At 42.2% G+C, this 18,908-nt stretch overlaps 1 protein-coding gene across 3 annotated transcripts in view; it reads left to right on the plus strand.

Annotated features, from left to right (window-relative positions):
- The window catches only part of GPS1 (G protein pathway suppressor 1), a 34,519-nt gene that overhangs the window by 11,703 nt on the left and 3,908 nt on the right, over positions 1-18,908 (plus strand). Inside the window, exons 3-12 of one of the 3 annotated variants that reach the window (XM_088474866.1) lie at positions 1,701-1,898; positions 2,161-2,253; positions 3,224-3,405; positions 4,441-4,605; positions 4,832-4,967; positions 5,932-6,009; positions 8,283-8,343; positions 14,671-14,756; positions 14,832-14,926; positions 15,011-15,116. In XM_088474866.1, coding sequence (XP_088330992.1) covers positions 1,701-1,898; positions 2,161-2,253; positions 3,224-3,405; positions 4,441-4,605; positions 4,832-4,967; positions 5,932-6,009; positions 8,283-8,343; positions 14,671-14,756; positions 14,832-14,926; positions 15,011-15,116 — 1,200 coding nt within the window. Of the gene's footprint in view, positions 1-1,700; positions 1,899-2,160; positions 2,254-3,223; positions 3,406-4,440; positions 4,606-4,831; positions 4,968-5,931; positions 6,010-8,282; positions 8,344-14,670; positions 14,757-14,831; positions 14,927-15,010; positions 15,117-18,908 lie in introns of those variants that run through there. The other 2 variants (XM_088474849.1, XM_088474858.1) reach the window with 2 other exon arrangements.

Here is an 18,908-nt window from a genome sequence, read left to right on the forward strand (position 1 = left end):
GACCCCTAGGTGTTTATTATTTCCAGAGTCCTCGCCTTTCTTCAAGCTGGATTGGACCTACGACTCCGCCTGGCCTCACTGAAAGTGCATGGCTGTGCGCTGTCCATTTGGTTCCAGCGTAGACTTGCTCCACTACCGGATATCCACACCTTCCTCCAGGGTGTCCTCCGGATTCAACCTCCCTTTGTCTCTCCAGTGGCTCCTTGGGATTTGTCAATAGTTCTTCGGACCCTCCAAGGTCCTCCATTTCAACCCCTGGATTCTGTGAAACTCAAGTGGTTAACAGCGTAGACTCTCTTTCTTCTGGCTATAGCATCAGCCAGAATAGTGTCTGATTTAGGGGTGCTCTCCTGTTGCTCCCCATTTCTAATTTTCCACCAGGACAGGGCAGTACTTCGGACTCGCCCTGGGTTCCTTCCAAAAGTTGTTACTAGTTTCCACATTAATGAGGAAATTGTAGTCCCAGCCTTTCAATCACCAGACCTCTCGGCAGGTGAGGCCTCCTTGGATGTGGACCGTACAAGTTCCCTTTGGAAATCAGACTCCTTATTTGTGCTGTATGGATTTCACAAGAAGGGATGGCCAACCAACAAACACACATTGGCTAGATGGCTTCGCAGACTATCTCACAGGCTTCCATGCAGGCAGGCCTTCCTGTATCGGCTACTGTTACTGCTCATTCTACTTGGTCTGTGGGTCCCTAATGGGCAGCTTGCCGTGGCGCCTCGGCTGTTTTAGCTTTGTAAGGCGACCTCGTGGTCTTCTGTCCAGACCTTTCTGAGGTTCTATGCCTTTGATATCTTAGCCTTTCAGGATGCTTCCTTTGGGTGCCGGATTCTCCTCTCAGCGCAGGAGCGTCCCCACTCTTAAAAGGACTGCTTTGGGACATCCCCAAGGTCTCCATATGGAGCCTATGATCCACCACCTACACTCCAAGGTCGCCCTATGGACCCTATGGACTTCGAATAAAGACAGTTAGCAAAGGTAACTTCTTTTTTTTTTTTTTTTATCCAATAATTTTTTATTGAGTTTTATATGCATAATAAATTTACATTATGAAAACATTGTACATAATACAATAAAAACTAAGTACATAAAGCAAAAAGAAAAGAAAAATAAGTTTGTGTGGTCTCACTTTATAGCATTTAAATTTTAAACAAAGGTAAGTTCTTACCATAACTCTAATTTTTCGCTTATGTTCAGCTCTCTATAGCCAAAAGATGCTCAGTAAATGCATATGTTCAACTCTGCCTCAGGCCCTTTGTGTCCGGTTGCTATATTTTTGGTCCCTGTGTATACCTTTTATGCACCTATGGAGCCAAGCATTAATGATTGAGTTAATGTTTTTCACTGCAGAGTATACCGCCTTACAGTACCTGTTAAGTGTGACACTGCCTAATTAGCACAAGGTGCGTATAGTTTTTAAGTTGTGTGTTAATGGCGCTACATTTAATACATCATTTGAATGCAGTTTGTTGGGGAGATGAACAGAACTGCGTTATTGAATGTGGCAATTAGGACTTCTACTAATTTCCACTTGGATAATGTAAATGCTCACTCACTTTTTACCTTTGGTAGTATATTACAAAAAAAAAGTGTAATGTTTCACCATATACACAGTGCTGCACTATATTTTTCTCCACCTCTTTGAGCGCCTCTGAAATGGATTACAGTTTATATGCTGTGTTTGCCTTCAGCAGGTAAGCTTGGTGTCAGGGTCTGAGATTGCCGAGAGTCAGGACAGGATGAGGGATAGCTCCAGCCCCAGCTCAGCATCTTCTTCAGGGACAGATCTGTACTGTACCCCCTACAGCACTAGGTCAGACCTGCTCACAGAGACCACATCTGGAGATTACAGCCTGAGCACCAGCCTTTCCATCTGTACGCTGTTATCTGAGGTATCAGGGAGGGACGGACTTTAGACAAGTTCACCTAAATGCCAAAAACTGTTTCTTGGTATACTTCATAACTTTTGAATTAACCAAATTGAGTAACTTGGTATTATTGTGTTCTTGTTTCCATCCCTGTGTATGCCCCAAACACTTCTGTAGAACTGCTTTGACTTGCTGAGTAATCACCGATGGACTCACATTATGCCTAACAATGAGCATTTAATGATATTTCAGTATAGGGATTAATGATACTGTGTTGTTTCTCCAGGGTGCTGTTGAACCCATGCAGATTGATGCTGACCCCCAGGATGACCAGCAGAATGTGCCAGACATCAATTATGTGGTGGAAAACCCGACCCTGGTAAGTATGTCCTGGCAGAGCTGAGTACATTGCTTATTGTTTGGCCCTTATTAATGAATATCTATTTAACATTAGTTACTTCCCAATTTCATTATGGCTATAGCTTTGTTAATATATAGCTGTCTAAATGACTATTGACCTATAAAGCTAAAATACAACGCACAAACATTTTGTATCATACAAAACATGGAAGTACTGTATGTCTAAATCTTTATAGACCCTCTGAATATTTCACATTGCTTGTAGGTAAGATTTCAATAAAGGCAGTGAAGACGATTCAATTGTTGTGTGTATTGCAGCTCTTGTTTAAAGAGCCTGGGGCTATTCAATTGTTCTGTTCACCCAGCCCCAAGGCTGCACTCTATGCGGATTTCGTCACGCTCCTTCCTGAGGTGTGAGCAGAAATCTGCATAAAGTAGGGCTTCTGGTCTGGTCGTGAGTGCCGGGCGTGCTTTAACTGCATGGGGAAAACTGCATAACACAGCTAATCCCTTAGGGGACGTCATGGAAATAAAGGGGGTGAATCATTTGTTCGTGCAAAATAATTGAATAGCTCCGGGGCTCTTAATGCCCATCCAATAGCCGATTAAATTGAGCGGTTGATCGATAACGATCGTTCATACATCGTTTGCAAAAATGTCTAAAACGACCAGCGATGCGTGTGCCTGCTGGTCATTTAGACATCTATCATCGTGCAAACATGCTGGACAATCTGACCATAACGTCAGGTCCAGCATGTTTGCTGATGATTGATGAGCCTGCACTGAACGACTGCTCGCTCAGTGTAGGCACAGCACAGACTGACAAACGACTGCAGAATTACAATGTCGTAATCGTGCAGTCGTTTTCATGTCTGCTAGTGGATGGGCACCTTTAGATTGGAGCTACGTTACACACAAACAGTTGAATCGCCCCTAAAGAGCGGCTACTCTGAATCTTATCATCTGTGTTCCCTCTTTTGTGTTTGCAGGATCTCGAGCAGTATGCTTCCAGCTACAGTGGTCTCATGCGTATTGAAAGATTACAGTTTATTGCTGACCGATGCCCTCAGCTACGCGTCGAGGCTCTAAAAATGGCCTTGTCTTTTGTACAGAGAACTTTTAATGTAGATGTTTACGAAGAGATTCATAGGAAGTTGTCAGAGGCCTCCAGGTGATAAGAATAAAATAAATGAAATTACTACATGTGGTTAAATAAGCATTCTGAGTTGGACGCAGCGGCCTCCATATGTGTGTTTTTTGCTGCAATGCGCCTTCGACTTTATGCTAAATACTACCCTGGTGTACATCCTTGCATCTGAATGTGCAATAAGTTAGACACTCTTTTTGGGCATCTTTAGACGCTACAATCCCACTTGGTGCATCTTTAGATGCAACCATCGGATGCATAATCGAAACTTCCACCAGCCCCATGCTATGTGCGCAGTCTCCGTCATAGTATGGTCTCCAATGTAAGAAATTAAGCATCTGAGTTCGTAATTAGTTCTGCAACATACCCATAAGACAATACGTCTGTGCAACTGAATAGCCACCTCCCAGTCACCGCCAAGGAAGGTTCAATACATTTGAGACTATACTTCTTAATTAGTCCTGCAACTCTGTACACTCACACCGTGGGATGCATCCGCTGTGCGAGTTCAGCGCCGTTGAAAAACATTGACGATTTGCGTGTCCGACTCAGAATCAGCCACCATTTATCCGCTTTTCTTCACCCATATCTACAGTCTCTGTTCTCTTCCTCTTGTCCTCTGTTCACAGCCTCTTTTCTTTGCCTCTCACCCTCTGTCCACACTGTCTCCTTGTCCTCACAACCCTGTCCACACATGCTCTTTTCTGCGTCATACCATCTGTCCACACACACACACTCTCATAACTCCTCGCGTCCCCGTCAGCAGGCTCTTTTCCCCCTCCTTGCACCCTCTGTCGGCAGCCTCTCTTCTGGGCAGCAGCATTTCTCCTTCCTCCTTTAACCTGTTTGTTGGCAGCTTCACCTTTCCTAATCGCAAGTCCTGTCAACAACCTCTCTTTTTCCTCCTCGCAGCTCTCCGCTCTCTTTGGCAGTCTTCCTACTTGCAACCCCTGTGAACCTTCTTTCCTTCGTCTTCACATTTCCTGTTGGCATTCTCTCTCTTCCAGCTTACTCTTTATAGCTTTCCTCTCTAAAAAGCTCATTTTTTGTTCTGTCCAGGGAACTTCAAAACGCACCCGATGCTTTGCCTGAAGGTTCATTGGACCCCCCACCACTGGATACTGCTTGGGTGGAGGCAACTCGCAAAAAAGCACTTCTAAAACTGGAGAAACTTGACACTGACCTGAAGAATTACAAAGGGAATTCTATCAAAGAAAGCATCAGGTTAGAATGAAGTCTGACAAGGCATGTAGAATGATATAGGAGCATGTATTATTTGATTATTGTTTCTCTGGTATTAAAAGATCAATAAAGCAGTACAGTCATTGCTGGGGGCATGTCTGATGCCAGTTTATGTATAATATTGCAGGGGGAAAAAATAAATTTTCTGAAGATACATATATTAGGATTGGATAGTGTTTGACTTATTATAATGATCTTGTATCTACAGGAGGGGTCATGATGATTTGGGGGATCATTATCTGGATTGTGGAGACCTGAGCAATGCCCTGAAATGCTACTCCAGAGCCCGTGACTACTGTACCAGTGCTAAGCATGTCATAAACATGTGCTTGAACGTCATCAAGGTGAAACTATGACATCACACTCATTGCATGTCCTGCACATCCCTTTTAATTGTGTTTTAATGTCTCAGGCTGAGAGCGTTAATAATACTCTACTCTTAAGCCTATAAACACTGCACCTGTGACTACATTGCCTAGTGAATAAAATTGTGGGTTTTAAGTAGGGATGTGCAGGCTCGGATAGGTTCGAGTTTGCACGTGGAGTTCGGATTTTTCCCTCCAAAAAAACGGAACTCAGAACGAGGCAAAACGTCATCTTACATGGACGAACATCATCATTCCTGGTCTTTTGTCCAGGAATGATGATGTTCGTCCATGTAAGATGACGTTTTGCCTCGTTCTGAGTTCCGTTTTTTTGGAGGGAAAAATCCGAACTCCACGTGCAAACTCGAACCTATCCGAGCCTGCACATCCCTAGTTTTAAGTGGTTGTACACCTTGCAAGAATCCTTTTACTTATACCAAGTACCTCTCCAGTAAAGCATATCAGTAATCTGCCTTTGATACGCCAAATGTTTAGTTTATTAAAGATACTGCTCAGACAGCAAATACTATTTTGGGCCGAGGAACCAGCTTGCATGGGAGGTGTGTATTACATGTGGCACCTGGTTGGATGGTCTCCTGTCTATAGATGTATCACATACCCCTTTTGTCCTCTACATGCTTTAATATCCCAATCCAGAGCAGTCTTCTTCAGCATGGAAAGATCTATTCTCATGTTCTTGTCAACCGGCTTTGAGCATTAGCTGTAGTTAGGTAATGGTGGGCATCCCAAAGGGATAACAGTGAGATTTGCCACTCGGGTATTTTTGAATGGTGTGGGATTGTCTTAAGGTAAACAGCCTCTTTTAAAGTTTCAAACCCCACATTGTGTTGAATAACTCTTGAATCTGTTTTTGTGCACATTTTATTGCTAACAACTTTTTACTGCCTGTGCTTCTTGTCTGATTGTCCCAATTTCACCACAGGTTAGTGTATATCTCCAGAACTGGTCTCATGTTCTTAGCTATGTCAGCAAAGCAGAGTCAACTCCAGAGATTGCAGAGGTGAGCACCTTTAAACACATACCTACATTTCATCATCCTTTAAAGGGGTAATATGATTCTGTTTTAAATTATACATTCTGTCTTCCGCATGTGTGAGAAAATGGACAAGGTGGGGGAGGTGTTTGGGTGCTAGATCAGCTCAAACCTGAAATGGTAGACCAAAATAGTGTAAAACCATTGTGGTGGCCACTACTGCTGCTGACAGACTGATATTGCCACATGCTGACAGCAGTTAAATAGAAACATTCTGGATTTTTTGAGGCCCAGTGTTTCTTGGGATCATTAGGGATCCACAGAATGGACATGTTCACCCCTCAGTTTGTCCAACGTATTAATACTGTCTTATACTGCTTTTGAAAGTTTTGCTAATGTAATAAACACTATTAGTTGTCCTGAAATTACCTCTATGCATAATAAATTCCTCTTTCTCTATTAGCACAATAGGTTATGTGTAACATCTAGGAGACCATGCACTCGAGAAAAGAATACAATCCTGTTCTTCTCCCTACTTACTCCCCTGTATCCCTGCTTCTTGAATGTGGTGTACACTGGGCGTTTTCCCCTATATTACATTCTCTGGTAGTGAATAATAAAATAAACAGTCTTCTCCTTTGCCTCTAACTTATTGTTCAACGCCTCCATATTCCGCTTCCATTATGATAATCCCTCACCTTTGACCCTGGCCTCCAGGTGAGGAGGAGGGGTTCTCCATTACTGTGCACACCTTTATGCTCCCCTCATCGTTCCACAGGCCCGATGGTACTTCCAGGTAATTCATGTGTCAGAGTGCTCAATTGTTTTCTCCCTAGACCACTTGAGTATTTTGGATTCATTTATCCTCTCCAAGAGAAATTAGGAGTTTCTGGGTATGGCTGTAGACTTACCAGTTTTTCCACTAAGAGAACCACGATTCCTGTTCTTGGATCTAGAGATGAAATGGTCCTCTGACGAGCCTATTTTTCACACTCATTCTAGATTTTACAGCTACTTAAGTCCTTATTTGGTGCCTTTTTTTTCACTGCCCTGCCTTTTAATGGTGACATGTAACCCATTGTCCATGTCCCTCTACAGCTTCAGAGAAGTCTAGCATTTGTCACTAATATTCTATCCAATGAGGCTATTCAATTAAGTGCAAGGTGAATAGCGCCGGGTAGTTGATCCCGGAGCTATTCAATTCACACTGCTGTTTAGTCCGACTATATCAACTTAATTTAGAGAATGCCGGTCCTCGCGACTTCACCTGGGTGTTTAGTTGCGAGAAACTGCATTCTCAGACTAATGTGCTGGTTGCAAGGCTGTTGGCACCACGCTATGCGGGCAAATAGCCTCGCGGCTGGCACTTTAGTCGTTTTTCAGCTCACACCCTCAGGAGGGTGCGAGAAGAAATCCTTTAGTCGGGCTTTCAGAGCGCTGATTTGAATAGCTCCAGGGACTCCTTCCTGGGAATATTAACAGCGTGCTGAATTGAATAGCTCCGGAAACTCCTTCCGGCACTATTAACAGCGTGCTGAATTGAATAGCTCTGGAAACTCCTTCCTGGCACTATTAACAGCGTGCTGAATTGAATAGCTCTGGAAACTCCTTCCCGGCACTATTAACAGCGTGCTGAATTGAATAGCTCTGGAAACTCCTTCCTGGCACTATTAACAGCGTGCTGAATTGAATAGCTCTGGAAACTCCTTCCTGGCACTATTAACAGCGTGCTGAATTGAATAGCTCTGGAAACTCCTTCCTGGCACTATTAACAGCGTGCTGAATTGAATAGCTCCGGAAACTCCTTCCCGGCACTATTAACAGCGTGCTGAATTGAATTGCCCCCATAGTGACTGATGGTTTCCAGCCATTGTAACTTTGTAAAAAGTAATTCTAGCAAAGCTACAAGAGTTGTTTCCATAGTGGGGATAAATAATTTCTTGTTGTTTTAAAGCCACACGTCCTAGTGAGGCTGTCAGAACTCCTGTGGATGCTCCGTGCAATTATCTTTCTCAGGGTTTCTCAGTTTTTCTTATGTTCATTATTGAAAACCAGCTGTGAGTAGTAGAGAAGATGGAGTGGAAGGACCAATCAAAGTCGCCATTTAAAGTTGGGTAAAATAACTGCATCTAGCAGCATCTGACGCACCGGCTAGGGCAGGTGCATCTTCGTAAAATGATTTTACCTTGGCGTTAGAACATCTATAATGGGTAGAATAGGCTTTATGTGACTTTAACATGTTCTTGTTAGAACATTTCTCATTTTGGGCTCATGTGTTTTTTTTTCTTTTGTTTTTGCAGCAACGAGGGGAGAGAGACAGCCAGACTCAGTCTGTACTGACCAAACTAAAGTGTGCTGCAGGTTAGTATTCCCAGTACTCTGTCAGATACCTAGGGGTATATTTACTAAAGTGCGGTTTATAGAAGTGGAGTTGTTGCCCCTAGCAACCATAATAGGCACTGGGGATAGGTAGGTGCATAGGTTCAACTGTGTAGTGGTGATAATTGTGTACCGGTAGAAATAGAAAATAGTATTTGTTCAATATCTTTATAAATGAACAAAAAAAAAGAGAAAAACATCATGTGACCGGCGCTGCTCCCAAGAGTAGTAACTACATATGGCAAAAAAAGGAGAAAAAGAAAGCTCTTTTTTGGGGACACTCTTATTTAAAGATAACACTCAACTTTTATAATGGACTCAGAAGACTAACAAACATGAAGCACATTAAGTCTTAAAAATATATCTATATCCTGGATATAATATAATTTGTTGCTGAATGGAAATGAGCCTGTCCTTGAGGAAGTATGGATATTAGTGCTGTATATATGAGCAGCGTTGGGCCACAAACAGTTAATCTCTGGACCCTGTTCTGCATGAATACACCTACATTATCCAGGAATAGTGCCAATAACTCCTTTGTAGGTAGGTGAAAAATATAAAATCAATAGTACTAATCATTGAACTTCAAGTGATAATTAGTATGTATGGCATCCAGAAGAAAATGATAAATTATCACTACAAAATTATGTCACTGTATAGTACATCTGAAGCATGTAATGATAGATTAGTAGGTAGGATAAAATCTCCTCTAACGAATGTCTGGCTTCTACGTCCGGTTGTCTGTGACTATGGACATTGAATGATCGGTGGGAGTGCCAGAGCAAAGGTATTGGAGTAAAGGGTGCTTCTGCTGTCGGATTTTGCTAAATGTCTTTTAGCCTGTATCTGGCTGTGTGTGCCGAAGAAATAATAGTGGAGAGAGGGTACCTTAATTGTGTCTATATGGTGGTGTTCCGGATGCCTGGAGGAAGCCCTGCCTGTGCAGTGCGGGAACCCAATGTCTGCCTAATGTGTGTGTTTCGCCCTGTTCCAGCTTGATCACTGTGATCAAGTCGGTACAGGGCGAAATGCGCATCAGGCACCCAGAACGACCACCATATATACACCATTGTGTGTGTGTGTGTGTGTAATATATATAATATATATATATATATATATATATATATATATTCAATTGGGCGCGTGGTTTAGCTCCCCTTGTGGGATTACCGCGGGTATGCGCGCTCCCGATGCCCTCAGTATCCAATTTTTAATAAGTGGTCGTGGAGTTTTCCGCGCCGCCTACAAAAAAAAATAAGCCACTTAACTGCCGGGGGTCTCCGGTGGCCTCGGCGGCTCCCGGTGGCCTTACCTCCATCTTCTCATGTGGAGGGGGCTGCTGGGAGGAGCATGTAGTTCTCCCAGCGCCTTTACAGGGGGGCACACAGACACTGGGGGGAGGGGGGGAGGTACACATATAAACTCTTACACGCCTACACACACACACTGACATACTCACCGCTGCTGCAGGAGGCCAGGTCCCGATGCTGGATGCAGAAGACAGCGCTGCAGAAAGTAAGTTAATTAGACCCCTGGGGTGGGGGCTGCCGTCAGGGTCCCAGAGCAAGTCCCGCTGAGTTTTCCTTAAATTAATGATTTTAGGAATAATCAGACTTGCTCTGGAGGTGCTCAAAACCCGGAAAGCCCTGCACCTAATTGAATAGCAAAAACCCTGCACCTGAAGGAAAAACCTTGCAGTTGCAGGATTTTTTCTATTGTCACCCCCCAATTGAATATGCCCCATACAGTGTTTTTATTTTGAAGCTGAAGTTGCTACATTTCTACAGTAGTGCCCCAATGTTATAGCCAGTGAGTTTAGGATTTGAATAATGCCATCAGCCAATTAAATCACGTGACAGACTAGGGGGAAGAGGAGGAGACAATTGAGTGTTTCCTTCCCCCTCTCCTCCACCCAGGATAAGACCACAGCAAAACTGCAATTACCAAGCTGATAGGATTATGGAGACCGGTTCTGTAAATGGTGCAACTTTTCCAGTGCAGCCTGCCTGTCTGTGATCACTTAGCTGGTTTTTGCTTAGCTCAGTATAGTGCAGAGGAAGGGAAAAGCAGATGGTTATAACAGGAGAGGCAGGATGACATGGATTAGTGGCAGTCCCTTACAGCCCATGCACAGGAGACCTGGTTGGAGGATCCTTCTTGGATCTAAGTCGATCTGAGTTTTACCTGCTCTCTGTCTGTGTGAAAGTGATGAGGACATATTTTAACCTTGGATACAGTTAATTTTCTGCATAGTAAGTGTTTTATTCTACTGCATTATTTATAGCCAGTGAGCTACATAGCTGCCAAAGAAAAGACAAATTCCTCAGTCCCCCGACACACATCTCACCTTTAGCCCCATCTAGTCCTTTACCAAAAGAATAAATAGATTCATATATAAACAATAAATACAAATATTGTTCTTGTATATTACTTGCAGATAAAGACATTTCTTTGGATGTTGAATAAAGTTAATTGTGGTATTAACACTGATCTAGTTGCAGTAGCTTTAAATAGTTATGGGAAGAGGAGGTTTTATGCCATATAAACTGCATGTGGTGGATTTGGTGGACATTATAAGGGGCACACTGTGAGGTCTGAAGGCATGTGGTGGATCTGATGGCAGTTTTTACCGGGATGTAGTTAGGATACTAGCGGGCGCTATCTCGCCCGCCGATATCCCGTCATGGGACTAAAGATGGGCGTCGAAATCTCGACACCTATCGTTGGCCCCACTACTAAATCTCGAAATCCGGCTTCACGAACGAAACTAAGCTGGGTGTCTTAACGTGTAGCCGTGCAGGGGGAGGGTTAGCGATAGGGATCCCCGGGGGGACTTAGACACCCCCCTTCCCTCGCGCGGGTTAGGGTAGGGATAAAGGGGGTTAGGGTTAGGCACCACTAGGGGGGGTTAGGGTTAGGCACCCCCCTCCCCAGGGGAGGTTTAGGGTGCGGGGAGGGGGGATTAGGGTTAGGCACTAACGAGGGTCAGGTTAGGGTTAAGGGGTGGAGAGGGGAGGGTTAGACTACTTTCCTGATGTTGTCGGGATTCCGACCCGTCGGACCTCCGCCGGCATTACATACCGATTCAATTTTTACCATCTGACGTATTGGCCGTGTGATGATGTCTGATGACATATGTATTATAGGTTTAAAAACCATACATTTTGATTGGTCTCAGAAAAAAGTGAAGTAGGATCCCAAACACGGTAATGAATTCAGGCTGCTTACAGACTGCATACATCTTGCAAAGAGAGCTCCAATAGTATCTGAGTATGATGCTTGCTTTATAAATAGTACATAAAACTTTTGTTTAACATTTAAAGAAAAAAAAAGCCAGAAAATCTAATATCCACATTGCCTATCTATTATCTTGGAAAGTATTCATATTGTCTATAGCAGTGGTTCTCAGCCTTTTTTGAATCACGGCGCCCTAGAACAGTGTTGGCTAACCTTGACACTCCAGCTGTTGTGGAACTATATATCCCAGCATGCCCTGCCACAGTTTTAGCATGCCCTAATAGCAAAACTGTAGCAGTGCATGCTGGGTTATGTAGTTCCATAACAGCTGGAGTGTCAAGGTTAGAAGGTTAGCCAACACTGCCCTAGAGTATCAGCATTGTTTTCACGGCACCCCTAAGCCAAATGTTTGTTATTGAGAAATTCATCCAAAACAATAGAAAAGTAGTCCTTACAATGGAATGTGCTTATATGCTGCATACATACAAAAAGAAAATGGTTTTCTTAAAATTTTACTTTTATTACTTTTTCTTAATATCAAATTTATAGTGACATTAGTTAAAATCGGCAAAATAAAATTCTCGAATAGTAATTAGTCTTCTTTCTAGCACCCTGCACCTGTCAGAACCCGTGCAGTTCCTCTTTCCGGCCTGGGGTGTCGCTGTCTGGTCTGGTGCATCTAGCGCACTCAGCTGATGCAACAAACTTCTGAGATGCAGCCGTTTGTATGCTAAAAATACCAGAGCAGAGAGCGACACCCCAGGCAGGAAACGGGAACTGCATGGGTTTAACAGGTGCAGGGTGCTAGAATGAACACTATTAACGAAAATTTAAATCAAAGCTACAATCTGTCATTATTTTCGTTATATTACTGTGATTGTAAAATATGTGTTTAGAGTAATACTTTATCTGTGCACAAGGGGGCTTTCAGCTGAAAAGTTATTATTTTTAGTTTGAGCTGTAGAATAAATGGCTAATCCTTTTACCTTATTATTAAAGTACACAGATCCACTTTAATTATTCAAGGATTATATAATACCAATATGTGCAGACAAATGTTACAATAAGAATCAGCTTTTACTAAATCGATGGAATTGTATTACAGTGTATACTTTCTCAAAACGTGGCAATCCAATTGATACAAATGTATCCTACTGAGTTGTACCATGTAGACTGAAGAAAAGATCTGAAACACATCAGTCATTCCAGCAATTGTTAATGGTTCAGATCACTCATCCCATTCACAGAAACGTATTTGCAAATCACACTGAGGATTTAAACATTCACAATGTATTATGTAAGCTTATCTGTATGCTTGACATTCACAATACATAGCATTAACCCAGATTGTCTGCCCTTACGAGCCGGGCTAGTGTAATAATTCAGATCTTCCCACGTATTAATGCAGCGTATAGCCGTGCCTGTGTGTAGTCAGCATAATACATTTAATTAAATGTGGATTTCAATTCATTCATATGTAGGCTTTAATATTATAACATGGATATTCCAGATAGCGCTTACTTTAATGACCAGCATTATGTTACACTTTTTTTTATATACTAAGTATAATTATACTGGTGCCGCTAACCACGGTCACTATTCGTTTGTACCGTGCCACGCTGTTTCTGCCTAATAACTGCATCTGTGCCACTGCAGCCGTCAGTGGACACTATAACACGTTCTTTATGTCCCCTATTATTCTGCATTAGATACACATATAACAACACATATTAACATGGGCACATTATCCGACCGTTGCAGCTAAATGCGGACGCGCTTTCTTGCTGTAGCTTTTTCAGAGATAAGCCGTCCATTATCAATCCCGATTCTTTTATGCATCCTTCATATTAGGCAGAAACAGTGTGACCCAGTTTGGGAACCACTGATCTACAGTCACTATGTTGACAGTAAATATGTGCCGATGACCTATTACCAACATGATTGTAATGTTTCTTAATGTTTTGTAAAGCATCATGTTTAACGTTTTACTCCTGACATGGTTAAAATGCTTTATGTAAGACTACAAGCATGTTGGTATTATGCTTCATTGCCCCGCTACAGCATTTGTGTCAGAGACTAAATGACATGTAGGTATTGGTGGCAGGGACTGACACCAGGCTCAGTGAGGCAGGCAATATTTGTTTTGTGTCTAGCTTTTATAATTAAAGTTGTCACCATCTTTTCAACTGTACATATTATATACAGACATGGACAAATGTTGGTACCCTCCCACAAAACGAGAAGAACCCCTATTGTCTATGAAATAAATTGAAACTGACAAAATAATTGTCATTCGTCGTTATTCCATGTTTAATACAAAAAAAGCAATAATTTATCTTTTTACAGTTTTCCTGCTTTGTTCTATGACATAGCAAAGGCATGCATGTATACATGAGACAATAGCTTTTCATTTCATCATTTTGCAAGAGGAATGAAGTATTGTTTTAATGAGATGTAAGGGTACCAACACATTTGCCCACGTCTGTATATTTTACTTTCAGATGTGTGTTAATTGTCTGCCAAATTGTGGAAACGAACGTTTGTACTTTGCATTATGTTTTATCTTTTCCTGCTGCATTATGTAGAGTTATTACCCACACCTTTAAGGTGGTAGAATTGAATAGCATTGGTTCTCCAAGCAAGTCATGCAAAGTTACATAGGTAAATTGAAAGAGTCACTGTTTATCATGCTTTTCTAGCTCTGTTGATCCAAAGGAGGCAAATGCAGGTCCCCTGCGTGACCGCTGCTAATATATGCCTAAAATCTTAGGAAGTGGTTGGGGTGATGGAGTATTATTCCCTCCTTGGCCCCATGCGTAGCATAATTCCCTGGATCACTTACCCCAGTACTGACACCTAATAATTATAGATAGAGGTAGAATATGTTGTGTGAATGTCAAACAATCCAGTTAATGAATTTGCCTTGCACTGCCTGACTGGCTTCCTTCCAGCTGTATGGATGTGTTATCATCTGCACACTCCTGCATAGGGGAAGTTCTGTAGGTAAAAGGACTTTAGTTATGTTTATACATCATTATATATACTCTTTTTATAATGGTTTTGTGGTTACAGGGTTGGCAGAACTGGCTGCTCGGAAATACAAACAGGCAGCAAAGTGCTTCTTACTGGCATCATTTGACCACTGTGATTTTCCTGAGGTGAGTCTGCAGCTCCAATCTCTTTGCATTATGTTCTCTTCTGCCCATTGTGTTCATGTGTCCTTCTCTCCACAGCTGCTGTCCTCCAGTAATGTAGCTGTGTATGGGGGGCTTTGTGCGCTGGCCACGTTTGATCGCCAGGAGCTTCAGCGAAATGTCATCTCCAGCAGGTCAGTCTTGGATGATGTCGGAGCAGAGGGAGGGTTGGGTAAGGTCTTTATTTGGCTACAAAACATTTGTTTTATCTTTTTCAGTTCATTCAAACTATTTCTGGAGCTGGAGCCTCAAGTCCGCGATATAATCTTCAAATTCTATGAGTCTAAATATGCCTCATGTCTAAAGATGCTGGATGAAATTAAGGTGATTGGGCATGTACCTCTGCTGCAACAGGACACACGTTCTACTCCATCTCTGTGCTGCTCTGCTAGTTCTTCACATGTATACAGTTATATCTTTGTGCTGTTGCTGAGCGCTACTCAGTGTCTATAGTTCTGCTCTCTCGCTTACATTGTACAGCCTCATCAGTGACATCTTGCATGTAATATCTTGATGCAATGTTGGTTGCCAACCAAGATTTCCTTTGCAGAAATATATACTTTGCTGTGATGAAGCTGTTGTGTTGGGGTACCAGTGTACTGATCACTACCACCCTACATTAATTTGTCACTGTATAGGGTTTTCTCGCACATGTGCTGTGTTTTGTGTCGTTTGAAACTCTGATGCTGACGCAGATCGTTCCCCAAAATACAGGAACTAAAATAAAAATACAGCAAATGTGTGTATATGCAAAACTAACGCAAGGTACATGCAGGTTCTATGCACCTGATTTACACCAGGCATACGTCACATTTCTTTGTTTGCAAAATATGTATTCGCTATTGGGCACCAATAGAGCTTCAAATACTCCTCTAATACAGAAAGAACACCCAGTTTCACGTACAAGAAATGAAACCTTTTTGCTTGAACATACGCGCAAAAGCATATGCCTAATATATGCCAAATAAATAAGTAAGTATGCCTAATAAAGCATCAGCAGCACATTCGCAGACAGTTAATCACAAGTGGTTCATTAGTCCTGGGTACCATCATCATCAGGGAGGAGATTATCTAAGCAGCGAGCTGTGTGCTGCTTGTGTGTATTATTCTGGCAGTATGGCTCATCTGTTGTGTATTGTAAATGGGTCTTGTTCAAATAGCAATATCCTTTCTCCTGCTGCCTCAATAGGGGGGTCAGCTCCACCAGAGACTAGAATGGTTCAGTTATGCTGAGCATATAACCTGCACGTCCTACGGTCTCGATGCCCACACACATAATCAGTTTCTTAGCTCTTCTATTCAGTCATAATACTCTTTCCATGCTATTACATTGAGTACAGACTTATTGGCTCCCTCTGTTCTGTCTTGCTACTCTTTTCATGTTAGAAAGACTGAGTTCTTGGCTATCCTGTTCTGTCATGATACTCTCTCCATGTTTTACATTGAGTACAGACTTCATGGCTCTCATGTTTTGTCTGATGGTATTAGTCAACCATGCTCTGGAGTGGGATGTCATTCTAAAAGAGTGTTGGTTATCTCTGTTCTTCTCTGGGGGCCCTTTATAATAGAAGCAAATGCCCTATTTTCTCCTGTCCTGTTTCAGCTAACAGCAGCTAGGCTGACTACTCAAGTTTAGGTTTTTAATATACTGGAAATTATGACTGCCTAGTGAGTTGTGTGTTGTGCAGGGGGCATCTGTTATGTGCACAAGAGTTCACCCAGGGAGAAGGTTCCGACGAGCCTATCGCCGGGGCTTTTCCAAGAAGCTCAGTGTCCTGGGTGTGGTCAGAAAGAGCAGTAGCGCCCACTAATCAATCGATATCCAGTATCATGATGGATAGATGAGGCGTCCAATCAGTATAGGCCGGCAGATCGACCAATCGTTAGGGCATTAGCGTGATTGGCGTGTGAATAAACCAATCAATGCCTTATATAGTTTTTACAGGGGAATACTTTGTAACAGAGAAGTATCGCAGAGTCTTAATGAGGACATATTCAGGCACTGTTGTAAATGTCTATGATATAAGTAATAGATATATAACTATGAAATCAAGGATTATTGCTAAAACCTTACACTGGATATCATGTAGATTTAAACATATATTATATAGAAAGGATTAAGCATGAATCAAATATAGTAGATGTGCTAATCCAATGTCCTTGTACATGATACATTTTCAACAATATGCAAATATATGTTAATTCAAAGTATATGACATCCTGATATTATCCTCGCTGCAGAAAATAAAAATTATTTGTGAAAATAGGTTCCAGTAGAGGGACAGGATCTTTTATCAAAATACTAAGGGCATAAGTAAAGGATAGGTTAAGTTGTCATAAAATCATATAGATTTTTTTTTTCTATTAAATATCCTACGGTACCCAGAGCATCCTACTATACATTAAGGACATTAGTGGCATGTATGTATAATGTGGAAAAAAACACACATATCCCAATTTGTAAAATATGCCCATATGAAATATTAACTGTCTCTCACACTATTCTCATTTCACCTTTTTCTTCATCTTTAATTTTAGTGCTCCGAACACCTGTCCTCTCACCAAGGGTGGTGTTATTTATAATTGTCATTTATTGCCATTTGGTTCATTATGTTACACAATATTAGTAAGAATTGTTTAGATTAAAATATTTCTCTTTTTGTGCTCATGTTCTCAATGATGGTATGGATAATACTATAACACAGAGATTCCCAAACGCAGTCCTCAAGGCTCCCCAACAGTTCAGGTTTTCTAGATATCATGGTTGAGCACAGGTGACTTAATTAGTACCTCAGTCAACTTGATTTAACTACCTGTGTGCAACCATGGATCTCTCTACAACCTGAACTGTTGGGGAGCCTTAAGGACCGCGTTTGGGAACCTCTGCTATAACCTATATTTTAATGTAACCTGGAATAAAGTTCATATGTTTTAATATAATTGCCTCTCATTAGAGTGTGTCCCTTTTCCCGGACACACTCCATTTCCCCTGTGCTTATAGACTTAAAATGCTTGTGGGAGCACCTCTGTTTGTTGATATCCATAATTTCTTTGATGTTCTGAAACTGAAAGTTTTGTCCTGCTATAAACATATCATTTGTACCATTATCTAGTGTCATATTTCCCTTGTTTCCCCCTATCCCCTCTATAATATTGCCATATCCGCCAATTGCTCTGCTCCCCGATGTGCTGAAAAGGCTGTGGGAGTTCACATCATCCTGCTAGCTCCAAGATGACCAAAGCATGGCGGCAGATCATCACTGTCGACTACCCGTCCACACAGATCTGCTCAGTGAGGGCCCGATTTTCCAACAGGACTTAGTTTGGTGGCTTGACAGCATGGCTGTTGAAGCCATGATCCTCCGAGCTAAGGCATTCATACAGACAATGATAAAGGTCAGGAAGCCATCCTTGTCTGCAAATTACTATCACGTTTGAAGGATTTTCATCTCCTGGTGTGAATGGAAGCATGCTCATACTTCTAAATTCAGTGTGACTCATCTCCTGTCATTCCTGCATGATTGCTTGGACAGTGGATTGAAACTATCTTCACTGAAACTTCAGGATTCGGCCCTTTCAATCTTTGTCCAAAGTATGTTCGCCACCATCCATGAAGTTAAGACCTTTGGTGTGCTTCATGTCCAACATCCCTTTGTTACTCCGGCTGTACCATGGGATCTCAATTTGGTCCTGTCTGCACTTCAAAAGCCACCTCCTTTTTTGCTGGCCATTTCATCTTCCAGATGAGTCACGTAGATGTTGGCACTTTCTTACGGGTCACCATTCCTCGTATTTTTATAATGGCGGCAGTTCTGCGTACAAGACCTTTTTTTCAGTAGATGGTCGTATTTTTGATTTAATTTCAACCAGGATATTGTGGTTCCGACTCTGAGTGACGATCGTCCTCTTGCAGCAGGGATGCTATGAGCCTTCTTGATGATGTCAGAGCCTTGCTGATTTATTTGGAGAGATCTGCTGTATACCATAAAATGGACAGCCTCCTTGTGGTCTTTGTTGCGCACAAGAGAGGTTGGCCAGTGACAAAACAGTCGGTGGCCAGATGGATCACTGCGACCATCCGAGAAGCATTTGTTTTGGAGTGGGCCCCAGATCAGT

The sequence above is a fragment of the Taudactylus pleione genome, unplaced genomic scaffold, assembly GCF_031769625.1.
Source record: "Taudactylus pleione unplaced genomic scaffold, aTauple2 ptg000016l, whole genome shotgun sequence".
In the NCBI taxonomy this organism is placed as follows: domain Eukaryota; kingdom Metazoa; phylum Chordata; class Amphibia; order Anura; family Myobatrachidae; genus Taudactylus; species Taudactylus pleione.